At 43.0% G+C, this 14,332-nt stretch overlaps 1 protein-coding gene across 1 annotated transcript in view; it reads right to left on the reverse strand.

Annotated features, from left to right (window-relative positions):
* LOC105893786 (neuronal PAS domain-containing protein 2-like) overlaps nucleotides 1-7,721 on the reverse strand; it is a 26,284-nt gene extending 18,563 nt beyond the window's left edge. The window contains exons 1-5 of the mRNA XM_042708601.1: nucleotides 5,685-7,721; nucleotides 4,540-4,596; nucleotides 2,822-2,976; nucleotides 1,779-1,870; nucleotides 787-876 (exon numbers count right to left, since the gene is read on the reverse strand). Coding sequence (XP_042564535.1) covers nucleotides 787-876; nucleotides 1,779-1,870; nucleotides 2,822-2,976; nucleotides 4,540-4,596; nucleotides 5,685-5,758 — 468 coding nt within the window. The 5' untranslated portion in view covers nucleotides 5,759-7,721. The remainder of the gene's footprint in view (nucleotides 1-786; nucleotides 877-1,778; nucleotides 1,871-2,821; nucleotides 2,977-4,539; nucleotides 4,597-5,684) is intronic.
* Nucleotides 7,722-14,332: the final 6,611 nt, after the last annotated feature.

Consider the following 14,332-nt stretch of genomic DNA (forward strand, 5'->3'; position numbering starts at 1 on the left):
CTGTGATAGGCACCGTGAGAGCAGGACGCCACTAAAACAAGTATGCCATGACTGACCTGACTGACCTGAAATAAAAAACCTCTGCTACTCTGTAGCGTGCGGGTGTGAGTGACACACTTGTGCAGAAGACAGGCTTTATGATCAACCACAATAGCGAAAAGCCGGATATTCTGGTACAGTGCTTAAGCACATTCATGTGACTATAGAATTATCTCCGGCAGGATGTGAACCAATAGAATGGCAAATGATGTGAAGACTACAACAGGCACCTTGTTTGACAGAACGACCTCGAATTGATTTGATGAGAGGCATGTGAGATCGAGATCTTATTTGGATTCAGTATGGGTCTGCTGTAAAAGCAAACGCGTGGATCTCTCTACAGGGAAAGATATGTATTCTGTGACCAAATTGAATGTAATTTGAAAGCACAAGTCAGACGTGTGACCAGACGGATGGTGATTAAGTGTCTCGATATTCAATACTTCTTTGTTTACACTGGGGTCCATTCAAGCTTGGCTGAGATACAGGACAAAAGGTCATAAGACTTATTACCCATGTTTGATGCCAACTCTGCATCAAAGACCACTGAACAAATGGTATGGGGATGAGAGCGGGCACAAAACAACAACACATCAACACACAAAGATCTCATCAAGTAATTGCCAAGGTCAGAAATGGATTCATTCATTTATGTATAGATTCATTTCCTTGTCATAATAAAAAAAAAAAAAAACACCCCTCTGTGATTTCAAGCTTGTATGTCTTGCAGCACAACTTAGAACTTACCGGTAAATGGCCAATTAAAGAAGAGACACTATCAGACACGTAAATGATGTTTCCATCTGTGGTGAGTGCGATGAGGAAACCATCTAAAGCCTGTCAGAGTGGCAGAGAAACACACACACGCGCACACACACACACACACACACACACACACACACACACACACACACACACACACACACACACACACACACACACACACACACACACACACACACACACACACACACACACACACACACAACGTGGTTATATATAACTAATGTATGATTGAAAACGTCCAGAACAGAAACCAACTGTGAGAGACAGAGAGAATGGCTAAACTGCCAACCAACTGCAATGCTGAGGTTTTGAGCCCCTGGGCACCAATGGAACTCCCCGTTGTGTTTCACTAAACGTGCACTGACCCACCATCAGTGCAGATAAAAGTGGATGTTAGTCTGCCTGAGGGGGTGTTCAGCTCACACCTCAGTCCGAGTGACCCCACTGAGGAGACTACAAAAGGCCCACGGATCACAGCTGTGAACACAGCATTGTGGTGAGATGTGGTGTACTTCAATGGCACCATGAACATTATATTAACCAATGCAAATACTTTTTTAGTTAAACTAGCCTGACTCTATTTGACTTTCTTCACATTTGTCTGTGGCACATTGTTAAATCTGAAGTCTCCATATACAGTAATCACATAGTTGGCACATTGATCTAGCATACATTACTCTGTGACACTCAGAACAGAAAAAACACAGTTAGGATATGGGTAAACCCGACTCAGCTTCAAAAGCAAACACAGACTTTGACTACTGGGGATTGTACAAGGTATACTTCCTTTTCCCAACAAGGTAAACATCGGTCAATACACAACATTTGACATTTAAATTTGCATCACAGAGTGTCTGTAAAAGGCATTGATTTCACGCTGTTTAAACTGGTGCAGGGACTATTGCTGTTGAGATTGATGGGATGAGTTGTTTACGTTATTACAATTTGTTTACCTCCAGCATCAACTGAGTGAATTCTTCATTGCTGAGAAATGAAGGCTTCCAGTCTTGTCTGATTTCACATGAATCTGTTTGAGCAGTGATCTCTGGAGAAGGGAAGGGAAGAGAAGAGAAGAGGAGAGAAGAGAAGAGAAGAGAAGAGAAGAGAAGAGAAGGGAAGAGAAGAGAAGGGAAGAGAAGAGAAGAGAAGAGAAGAGAAGAGAAGGAAAGAGAAGAGAAGGGAAGAGAAGAGAAGGGAAGAGAAGAGAAGAGAAGAGAAGGGAAGAGAAGAGAAGGGAAGAGAAGAGAAGGGAAGAGAAGAGAAGAGAAGAGAAGAGAAGAGAAGAGAAAGGGGGACAATAGAGGAAGGTGATAGGAGGGAATACAGAAGACACCAAACTTATTTCAAACGGTAATGTCCACATGTCCACAGCTGGATCTCTGCCAGACACAATGGACTCCCACTCAGCCACCCACAAATCAGGTGGTCACTAAAGGACACCTTTACTGATCCTCTTTACTGACCTGATCACCTTTACCGATTAACTCTAAATCTACCGGTCCTGTGGGCTAGGGTAAGGAACTACACCCACTGGCTTTCCTTCCCAAAACACATACTTCAAACTGAACTATTTGAAACACTTTGTTGACCATGTAACTGCTTCCACCTGCATTCATACCAAATTCACCAAAGGATGTTTTTTAGGCATAATACATAAAAAGGTTTGTTCTCGCAGTCTGTGCCTTTTGAAGGTATGGAGAAAAAAGCCTCAGTAACACTGGTCTAGAGTTGCCTTTGTGTTTACACTGTTATTTGGTCTTTGGGTCAAATATTACTCTCTCTACAGTCTGGTGTACACGACTGGGCCGCAACAAACCATTTCACTGTACAGACTCTCAGCTCGATTTATGGAATCAAAAAGTTCATTTGCAATCAGTCTTATCCAGTCCAACTTCTGCATACAAACATCCAGCCCCTCCAGCCCCACACACACACATACACACCCACCCCACAGGCTCTACCTCACACACACACACACACACACACACACACACACCTTTCTGTTTCTGGAGGAAGTCGATGGTCCTCTGCAGGATGGTGGACTTGTCCATCTTGCGGGGATGGCCCTGGCCCTGCAGCATAGTGCACAGCTCCTTGATGAGCACATTGAACTGGTCTCTGCGCTTCTTCTCCGACTTGTTACGGGACGCCCTGGGGTGGGGGGGGGGGGGGGGGGGGGACGTCAGAGTCAGAAGGACAACAGAGACAGACAGGCATACAGACACACAGCAAGAATAGGGGGGTCTGCCTGAAGGTCTAGCTGAGAAGGCTCACCGGAGGCAAACCCTTGACTTGAACCCTGTGCCAAACTATTGACCTGGCCATGTCCTAACCATATTATCGCTGACCAGATAACCACTTTCTAGCTCTCTGAACTAGACGTATATATGCCCTATCAAACATTTTGGGAGGTATCCTGAGAATTACTGGTGGTAGTTGAAACATTGCACAATGGTCATACACTGAACATACACAACCATGACCTTTTAGAACAGTATATGGCATCTGCCAAGACATGTATACAACGTCGATACAATGTCTTACAATGTCGATACAATGTCTTATGACTGAGGGATCAAATGACGTGTAATCAATATGGGCTACCACAGCACATTCCCATCATCTTCACTCTTTGCCTCAGCTCAGGTGAGGTCCTCAGCTCCCCTGGTTATGTAGTGTGCTTTAGGCCAACCCGTGCTGACCACATAAGTCAAAGCTGATTAGGAGGTCTCCTCTAGAGTCTCCATGCTGCTTCGGCACCGAGGTGTCTACTGAGCTTGACCTTGTTGTTTGCAGCAAGAGTCGTTCCATCATGATCCTCCCCTCTCTCTCTCCTTCTCTCTCTCTCTCTCCTTTTCTCTCTCTCTCTCTCACTGCACTCTCTTTCTGAGGTGGGCTGAGACGATACTCATTGTAATTGTTAGTCAGCTTTCGCAACGGTGGCCTATTGTGCTGCGTGTGGAATGGAGAGAGGTGTATGTACTGTCACAAATACACATGGGGGGGTTGAGAAGGTATTTTTCTTTTTAAGGAATAAAGGCAGACAAACACTGCACTTCAAGCACTAAAATCCTCCAATTAGGCTCAGAGAACAAACTCTTCCAACCGGTTTGTAAAACTCCGGCCAACAACCCTACCCATAAGCACATACAGTGGATAAAACAGTGTATTTAGTTATTGGCACATTGATTGATGGTGAGTGGAAATGGAGAACAAATTACTTTATAAAATGAATGATAGTGCTGCACATTCACCTAAATTATGCATGCTGGAAAAAATGAATGAATTAAAAAAAGAATTGTACATATGTACTGTATATTTATTTTGTGTTTGAAAAAGCTAATGTTGAGCTTCATTTTTGTTTGATAGTTGCCTATACTTGTATAGGGGAATTCTGTAGAAAAATCCAACTGAACTTCTAGACTAGACTAGACTTCTTCCATACATTAATTCATTAAAAAGCACTGCATTATTTAGATGTAATGGTGTAAAATAAACAGAGCTTTCCTACAGGACATTTTTTTGTTTTTCATTTATTCGTTTTACAGAAACTTTTATTTAAAAAAAAACCCACTAAAGGCAAGAAGTATGTTTCATCAGCATGTGTGCTCCCAAGGAAACAACCCATGATCTCAGTCATTAGCTGTATCCTACTATAGATGAACATTAGGAACACATAAATAAATGAATACATTCACGCACAAATACACACACCTTTTTGCTCTGTCTTTCTCATCTTCATCCATAAGATCGTCCACGCAGCTGCTGGTGCTATGAAAAAGGAAAAAAGAAAGAAAGAATAAAAGGAGAGGAGACATTCCTTTTTTCTGCTGAAAACTAAAATCTTAAATCACCATCTTAAACACAACAGGCATTGCATCTCACTGAGGAGGACAGATACATTTAGCATAAGCTCATGGTTATCTATGGATTTTGGAGCTAATAGATCCCTCTTCTCTCTTCACCAAGAGCTTCTACCCCCGTGCATATGGTTACACATACAGGATATTTCACATTTAAATGGACAGTTCAGCCAAAATCACAAGAATACAAATATTTTCTTCTAATGCACCTCTGAACCACTAATGCGTATTTGGTGGAGAAATGTTCTGTTGGCTTTTTCTTGTTGTTGTATGCTAATGTTGTGAACCCTAAACAGATGTTCTGTTGGCTTTTTCTTGTTGTTTCTTGTTGTGATATTTTGAGCATATATTGTTCATTTTACCAATTTGAATGGCATCATTATTGTCTGCATGTAAGCACCAACAAACGTAGAGAAGGGTCACGTGTGAAGCAGACTTGTAAATGGTATATGGACACAGTGGAACCCAGCGTACATTTGAATTTGGCTGAACTATACCCTTCAATAGTGACAAGTGACTGCGCTGAGTGCAATGGCAGTACATTATTTAAGAGCCTGGACTTCCTGGGACCTGAGCCTATAACTTGGTGAATGGTGACACAAGCTGAGCAACAGGTGCATGACTCTAGAACCAGACCAGTTAAACAGAAACGGGTCTGAGAAACATGCTTATTGGTGCCAGTAGGGTCCTGTCCTGAAGGTTCTGGAGTGTTATGACTACGGTTCTGAACACATTCACAGAGTGGTAAGTGGCAATGATTACTTGGAAACCTTCTGAAATTATTACAGGCCCTGTCTTTTTTTCATATCACTGAATAAATACTGGTAGGGCTAACACTTTCATAACTCAACGAAAATGTTCTTGCAGTATTTCCAGATCATAAGCTTTTGGGGAACCTTCAGTGGACACACTTCTCCTTCACAGTAGCCATGCTTAGACCCAGATGTGTATGGAATGATGTAATGCTGTGCAGGTGGAGCAGTGACTGATACTCACTCCCATTCCCGCCGGCTTGACGGACACAGGCTACCAAACTCGCTAAGATTGTCCATGCTCACGCCCTCTCCCATCCAGACTCTCGGTTAAGGCTAGCGTGTGCCATTCACGCCGGCTGTGCGGGCACTCGCCTGGAAACAGTGACCTGTATCTCCTCCCTCAAACCTCCGCTCGCTAGCAGGCTAAATGTTAGCCGCTGTCACGTAGCCACGCTATCTGTTAGCCACCAACTGTGCAGGGGGGAGGGGGGCTGACACCAGTGCGCTTGTGACTGAGCTTGGCAGCTGCGTCTAGTCCACTGACAATCTGTTGCCTGTGTTAGCCTCTATGGTTGACGTGATCACCAGGGTAGCTCCAGAGATCCTCAACAGACTCATGAGAACCTGTGAACAAGAGAGAAAGAGCAGAACAGGTTTAGGAATAAAGTAGACAATTCACCATTGGTTATAAAAAGTATGCTATATAGAAAGTATGAAACTGCATTATTCTAAATCAATCTGATAGAACAAGGCCAGTATTGCATTCACTAATTCATCCAATCATTCGCAGCCGGCAACTGCTCTTTTCATCAATTTAAGTGCAAAGCGCATCAGTGCACACTCAGCATAAAAGGGTTGGCTGTAGTCTTAGACTAAGTAGAGGGTATGGTGACCAGAGCACGTTCATATCGCTCATCACATGCTTTATGAAGGGCTCAGCAAAGACTGCACTAAAATTAAACATAACTAAATGAATTACTTCATTTTCCCAAAAATGCCAACAGTTTGCCTTGCACTACTTCGTATTGAGTACACAGAACTACAGAGGTCCAATTTCATTGTGTTAACCTCACATATGAAGAAAATATGAACACACAAAAACTATGAAACTGCAAAAACTATAAAACTGCTGAAAAACACTGAAACTACCAGTGGACCAACACAGCAATACAGTGACCCTGTGCCCAGCAACAGCTGTTGTACACTCCTGAAAATATAACCATTTAAAGTGGTTACTGGCAGATGAAAATAAACATTGAAAGCTGCAACATGCAATTTTAATTAGAAAAACTCTTTCTGCATCCTTTAAGTACAGTTACAATAGTAGATGTCTCTGTGACAGACACGAGCTCTGAAACGGAAACATTTTCATTATAAATGAATGAAGATTTTGATCATCCAGATCTTTTACAAAGCTGCCTTCTCTACTGAAAAAAAATGAATGTCGCCAGTGGAAATTGAAGTTTATAAGTTAAGTCACAGCAGGTTTTCCTAGATGGAAAGAATCAAAAAGAACAAATACTGTCCTTTCAGATAAAAAAGAGCTGAGGTAATCCCCTCCTCCTCCTCCTCCTCCTCCCCCTCCTCCTCCTCCCAAAGAGACAGACAGCACTTCCCACAGGTGACAAGTTCAGCTGGATCTCCTTATCTGTGAATATTGATGAGTGGTTTCTCTGCACAGCGATGTGACAGTAGCTGGATGGATGCCATCATTGCAGCAGTGTCCCTTGTCCTAATTTATATTTCAGTGAATCTAGCGCTGTAATTGCATGTTGTTGACCAACACAAACAACTGAGGACCAAACAATTAAACGGACAAGAAAAGCACGGCTCGGATTCCATCTTTGTCTGGTCCTTATTGCTTCAAATACCATACCAACTTTTCAAGACAAATTTTCTTTTTCAGCCCTTTCACATTCTGAAAATGTACTGTATCTATATTCTGCTGAAAGTAGCCTACATGGTGACTAATGTTAACCTGAGTTCAGAATACCAAACACTAATTCCCTGTAAGGAATATTATCTCATTGTAAAGAGATGCTAATTCTTCATGTTCCTGCGATGACTATCCAGTTCTTCCAGCTACCATTCACAGCTGTTTGACCACTCTTAATACTGGCAGTGGCCAGAAAAGTTCAACCCTGTTCATAGCAAGCGGAAACACCTGGGAAAACCAAGGTTCTTGAGGTTTCCGAAGTGCAGTGGTTGTGCATTTTTCCTGGCAAGATTTGGGCGCACTTGCTCCCTGGAAAGGCCTTGTTTGCTGCTGACCACAACTTTGGGGGAAGACTGTAATGGCGTTGCCGTGTACTGAACATGAATTTTGCTGAAGCGAAACTGAGGATATGTAAACGGGGAGGGATTGGCAGGGACTCCAAAGTAAAAAAAAACCCTCAGGAGAACAAATGGCTAGTTTCATGTCTTCAGTCTGGCCATCTGCAAACTTGTCAGAGCACATAACTCCCAAATCAATGGCCCTGGATTTGGGCTCGGCTCACACGTCGACTGGAGCAAAGGTTTGTTTTCACTGGCAGTTGTGCTTCTTCCTTTCTTTACTTTCGTGCTTCAAATGCTTCTGGCTATGAACTGTGTTGTCTTTTGACTTCATTTCAGTCAAGTTCAAGGACTGAAGATGCTACAACGCCATAAGCATAGGTAGGACACTTCAAAAGGAAATGCTAAAGGAGTACTTTACTCTTACATATATCAGTGAGTTTCAAGCATTCTCATGTGACAAAAACTACAAAAAAAACTAAAAATCAAATGTTCCAAACAAACATCTGACTTACTACACCGTGTATAGCAGAACAAACCCTCTCCTTTGTTCTTTCCCATGATGTATTCTTTTTTCTTTACCATTCTTAGACACCCTCTCTCTTCATGTGTGCAGTGTTACTGTATTATCTTCTTTTAAATGTGGTGACACGTGTGATCTTTCTCAAACACTTCGTCCTGCGTGGGACTCACTCCTCCCAGATATACAGAAGGAAACAGGACGAGAAGAGGACAAACACGGGCTATTGGGCTGTGTGTGAGACTTGAGACATCATAGGACGTACTCAACAGCCCTTGCGTGCTTATCTGAATAACAACAACATCATTTTTATAACTAAAACACTCCCTGGCATGGACAAACTATATTCTAACTATATACCTGTTACTTAACCTGTGTTTATTTGTTTTAAATGTCTTGAAAATGGTCACCTAGTTGGCAATTGGCAAATATTTGTTAGCCTGACTGATAATTGACAATGTGTTGTTTGCTATAATTAGTCAGGGGTGTGATATGAATGCATATCAACCCATTGAACAGAAGGCAAAAGGAGGCGTGAGTGTGCTAGCCTTGCTCTATTAGCACCTGTGCCACAGCATCAAGGCAGCATTAGCAGAGTGTGCTAGCCTTGCTCTATTAGCACCTGTGACACAGCATCAAGGCAGCATTAGCAGAGTGTGCTAGGCTTGCTCTATTAGCACCTGTGCCACAGCATCAAGGCAGCATTAGCAGAGGACTAAAGAATCATTACGTGCAAGCAGACTGCCAGTGACCTAGAAACATCCTGGAGGCAGAAACAGCTCTTTTGATAACGCCACACAACAGAGTGTGAGAGAGGGGAGGAATATATGGGGGGGGGGGGGGGGGGGGGGAGTGGGCAGCAAGAATATGATAAAGAAAGCAGAGAGAGCGCACAGCAGAGTCAAGAACAGCAGGGTGTGAATGTATCTGCTGAAGAAAGAAGAAAAGGTGCTGGAAGTAAAAAAGGCATTTATGCTTGTGTGTGTGTGTGTGTGTGTGTGTGTGTGTGTGTGTGTGTGTGTGTGTGTGCTTGTGTGTGTGTGTGTGTGTGCGTGTGTGTTTGCCTGCGTGCGTGCGTGCGTGCGTGCATGTGTGTGTGTTTGCCTGCGTGCGTGTGTGTGTGTGTGTGTGTGTGTGTGTGTGTGTGTGTGTGTGTGCGTGCGTGCGTGCGTGCGTGCGTGCGTGCGTGCGTGCGTGCGTGCGTGCGTGCGTGCGTGCGTGCGTGCGTGCGTGCGTGCGTGCGTGCGTGCGTGCGTGTGTGTGTGTGTTTGCCTGCCTGCGTGCGTGCGTGTGTGTGTGTGTGTGTGTCTGCGTGCGTGTGTGTGTGTGTGTGTGTGTCAAAAAAGGGTAGAAATATGATAGTGCTGATGAGATTCAGAAATGAGATTTTCATGAAGTTGACAAGAGTGTGTGCATTTAAAGCAGCAATAAGGAGTTCTGTTCCAAAATTAGCAAGCTAACTACCTAAAAGGCATGCAAAAACCTTGAAAACACCACCAACAGCCCAGTTGACACTGATAGAAGCTTGCCAACACACTAACGGTTGTCTTTTGGCAGAATAGCTGGCAATGTCATGCTGTGACAGATTGTCTTCCATTTTTGCAGGGTATTCCAGCCCGCTACACAGAACTACACTGTGCATATCCTGGATGGCTAGTGGGGAAGACACAGGTGTTTATCTGTCCTTCACACATGACCATATGCTAGCAAAATGAATTTGAGGATGGTACCAAAACGAATTGCTTATAAAACCACACCTCAAAAAGTGTCAAATTGTTGCATAGTGTTACTTTAACATTAAGGGAGAAAGAAAAAGAAAGATAAATAGATAGACAGACAGACAGCGAGAGAAAAGAAAGAATGAAATAAAGAAAAGCATCCATGTGTGTCCTCCATATTGGTTTGTGTAATGAATGTTCCGGAAGCGTTGCAGCCAGCAGTAACAGCACTTCGAACAGAAACAGCTTTTTCATTATTTATACAAACATGGAAGCTCACTTGGAAAGTCATCCGACTAGGGCAGCTCTGGAAACGGCACCGACACGCAGTAGATCAGCTTACATTATCAATGAAAGAAACCAAGCACTGAAACACAAACAACAAAAAAACAAACCTAACTCAACAACAAAAAGAAATACATAAACAAATACATAGATAGGTCAATAGATGGATAGATAAATCAAAGTAATGGATGAATGAATAAATAATGTCTTCATGGAAATCGGCCATCTTACAGCATCCGGTCATTTTGCATCAACAAGTAATATTTTTTAAATGTTGCCACCGTTTTTGGGAAAATGTAGCTGCTGTGTTCCTGGTAACCACGACAACATGAAATAGCAGTGATGAAAATAGTGGCTGACCCAGCAACATCACAGAGACACTGAGGTTAAGTGAGACTTATGAAATGACCTCTTTACCTTCCCTGCCTCCTGCCTCCTGCCTCCTGTTCCTGGGGCTGACACCTGCCTGTGTATGTGCTTCCTTCCTACCTTCCTACCTCTCACACATGTTCATTTGCATCCACTTGATTCCTTCAGCCAGAGTATCATGGTGTCTTATGCTTCAGTAATACTAGCACTGGACCCATTCGCTTCCTTTGATGGCTGGCAGACGGAAATCTGTCCCGGGGCCAGCTAATGTTTGGGCTTGCTAAGACAGTTAAGGACAGGACTGAATACAGTTCTTCGTACAATCATCCTCCCCAAGTCCAACATTTAAGCCTGTCTGAACTGAAGGGTAGTCATTCTTTCTTTTTTCCACAAAGACAACACTCTCAGCAAACCAGGGCTAAGGTCACCACAGCCAAATACCTCAGACAGATGTCTCAAACAACCTCCAAACAGGAAAAGTTGCGTAATTTAAACATTGGTGGATGTTCATTGAATAGGCATTGAAGCAGCATTGAAGGGCAACATCTCTCTCTGATCTCTAACAAAAGCTTTTTTCTCAATACTGTGACAAGAAATGTGATAAATCAGTGTGTCGTTCTAGAAAAGGAAACTCTGTTTCATGTTCATGTTGTGCTTCACGCTCATCTTCTGTTCTTGTCTGAAGACCCACACAAGCAGCATTAAATGGCCCTAGAAGAGGCAAAAGCCCTCGCCATCTCACTTCATTAATTCAAATACTCTTCACATTGTTCCACAAGGCATAATTGTCTAAATCCCTCTCTGTTTGGTCCTCTTTCCATCCTTTCCAGACTACTTCCAATTAGACAGAAGTAAACGATCATGGATGAACAGACAGAAGTAAACGATCGTGGATTAACTCATCCTGTAGTGGAATTCCACTGCATCAAAGTTTCCTACAATCTGCATGGCTGGAAAAGAACATCATCATCATCATCATCATCATCATCATCATCATCATCATCATCACACTCTCCTCCTCCTCCTCCTCTCTTCCTTCTCATCTCTGATTGAGTTGAACATGGGGGTTTGCAGACTGGAAACATTCCTCGGAGCGTCTGTTTGCGGACTTGTAATTGTGACAGCTCGGCGGCTCAGTGGCCCTTTTCCGATCATTAGCCATCGTCTGGCGTGTGCACCAGGCTGTAGCTTTCCACTGGACCACAGCCCAAAGTCTATTACACACATCATGCAATGAGGTTTAATAGAAAAAAACACATTACATGTGTCTGTACTGGTGCTCGTCACACCGCTAGCAACAAGTCCATGCATCGTCATCAAGGGCACTTTATCTATGAATAGATGATGATGAACTACAAGCAAACAGTAATAAAGGAAAAGATCTGACACATCAACTAATACGGCCTTGTGCTTTCTGTAAGGTACTCAATGCTGCTTAGGTTTCCATGCTAGCATTCGAAGGGACAAGCACACAGTTGAAGAGCTGTTTCCATGTGTTTGTACTGGTAGTCATAATATCACCGGCTACATAACATCACCGGCTATCACCGGATCACTGTGAAGCTCACTCCCACTGATAGAAGGAGAGCTGACAATCGATCCCACCAACTACAGACGACGGAAGAGATTCAACACTTCAACAGCTATTGCCCAGCGCTTTTGATGATGTTTCACTGCAGTTGGGTTTTCCTGGTTAGGATGAGAACTAGACTAGACTCACCAAATACATGAGAAAGAAATCAAATGGACCTAACTTCTTGGTCAAGAGGAACTCGTGTCATGGTAGATCCATCACGGTTACGGTTCTTCTGAACTCTGGCAGGCTGCGTGGTGCTTCCTCGTATATTCATGTTGTCTTCAGTGTGCAAGCTTCAGGTCTAATTAAACTCTGTGTGCCAGTATGGGGAAGTCTTTTTCTACATGGCAACGCTTTACGCCACACCTCCGTCCCCGGATCAGACGAGAACCTACTCTGTGCCAGATCAGGCCTAGATGTGTTCCACATTTAATACCACTCAACCAAACACACATACACACACACACAGAAAGAGAGATAGAAAGAGAGAGAAAAAACCCAAAAATAAATACAATTCTGGGTAATAAATAAACAAATTTAAACTATTTCGTCTTTAAACTTCTCTTGCCGGAACCATGACCAGTTCTAGCTTCCGTCACAGATGGCCTCATTCCTCTCTCAGCACCGTCACAATCATTTTGAAAAAAGCCAGTTTCTCTCTTTTTTTGTTGCATCTTTGCATAATTTCAGAGAGCTGACAAACTATTTTCTCATCTGCAGGGGAGCGGAAACCTTTTCCTGACCCACATTTGCACATAGTCATAATGAGTTTCCATTACTGCACATGCTGGCGAGGCATTAGCCATCGAGGACACTGCCTTTGTCGCACGCATTTGAGTAAAATCATCCCATTCAGAGCACACTGTTCATAGTGCTGTGGGCAGACACGGAAGTCATAAATGTTCACGCGGATGTTCAACTGATGCCCTGTTTTTGTATCAAGACCTTCTCCTGGTTCCAAAAGGTACATTTTGTTATAATATTATTGCATGTGTGGGTCACAGAGAAGGTTCCTTTCCAAGAACAATGAGTGTTCGCCATTGTTTTCGTTGTTATTCATCACTACTCTGATGAATTTAAGCACCATTCATCGAATGACTACCGCAGGGAGAACAGGTTTCATGGCACTGAGAGCCAAAGTAGTGATTGCCATATTGCTATGATTATCATAGTTTTCTAATGACCATGGCAGCACATTCTATCTATCTGTCTGCACATGCAAGTATGGCTCTTGTTTGACGGCCATTTTGATTGGCTAACATTAAGAATTGAACCTCCACCAACTTGCCTGACACCAACCTTAAATGACCCAACACCACACCCATAAGGTTCTTTAAACAAGTCCTTACATGCATCTAAGCAGACACGTATTGTATAGTGTTAACTACATTTGAACTAAACTCAAGAGAGCACTTCAGCTTATGTTCTGGCAACGTCAATCACAGCATATTTTCTATTCACAAGCCGTTTTCTTTTTGGTGTCATTCATTTTTATCAGTTTGTTCACAAACAACATTTGTGTTCTGTAGGGTGGCCATATTAGTCAACCATGGCCCAGCCCAATCTATTCCCCGTCGATGCCATATTGGTTGACCATGAGGAGTGGCCACTCACTGTGTAGCATTCTGCCAGCCTTCCCCGATCCCAGCTGACCAATGGCGCCAATGCCAGAATCACATACAGAACCAAACACATACAACTGTGAAGGGAAGAGAAAAAAAAGGGATGTTTTTCTCGCAGAGGAGAAGCTTCAAGGTGAGGTGATGTGAGAGGCTTGTCTAATTTGTAAATGTGTCTGCATTCAACAGAGTGTGTCTTTTCAGTAGAATTTCTGCTTAGGCTATACGTATGAAACACGGAGAGCGCCTTATCTATGACATACAAAGAGAGAATGGAAAATAACACAAGTGAGTTGTCAAACTCAGCAGGCACTCAATAAGCAAAAGCTTGAGCTCACAAGAACAATTCCTTCTTCCATATAATGAGACTGTCATTACTACGAGATGTATTTTCCTCCACTTTACCTGTTCCAAAAATAGTAGGACCTGGATTTGTTTCTCTTACTAACTTACTCATCTCCAATTTTGAATTTTTGTGCCTCACTGCTTGCACCAGAAACCATGTTGTATTATATGTTTAGAAACAAT

This window comes from Clupea harengus, chromosome 8, assembly GCF_900700415.2.
Source record: "Clupea harengus chromosome 8, Ch_v2.0.2, whole genome shotgun sequence".
In the NCBI taxonomy this organism is placed as follows: Eukaryota; Metazoa; Chordata; class Actinopteri; order Clupeiformes; family Clupeidae; genus Clupea; species Clupea harengus.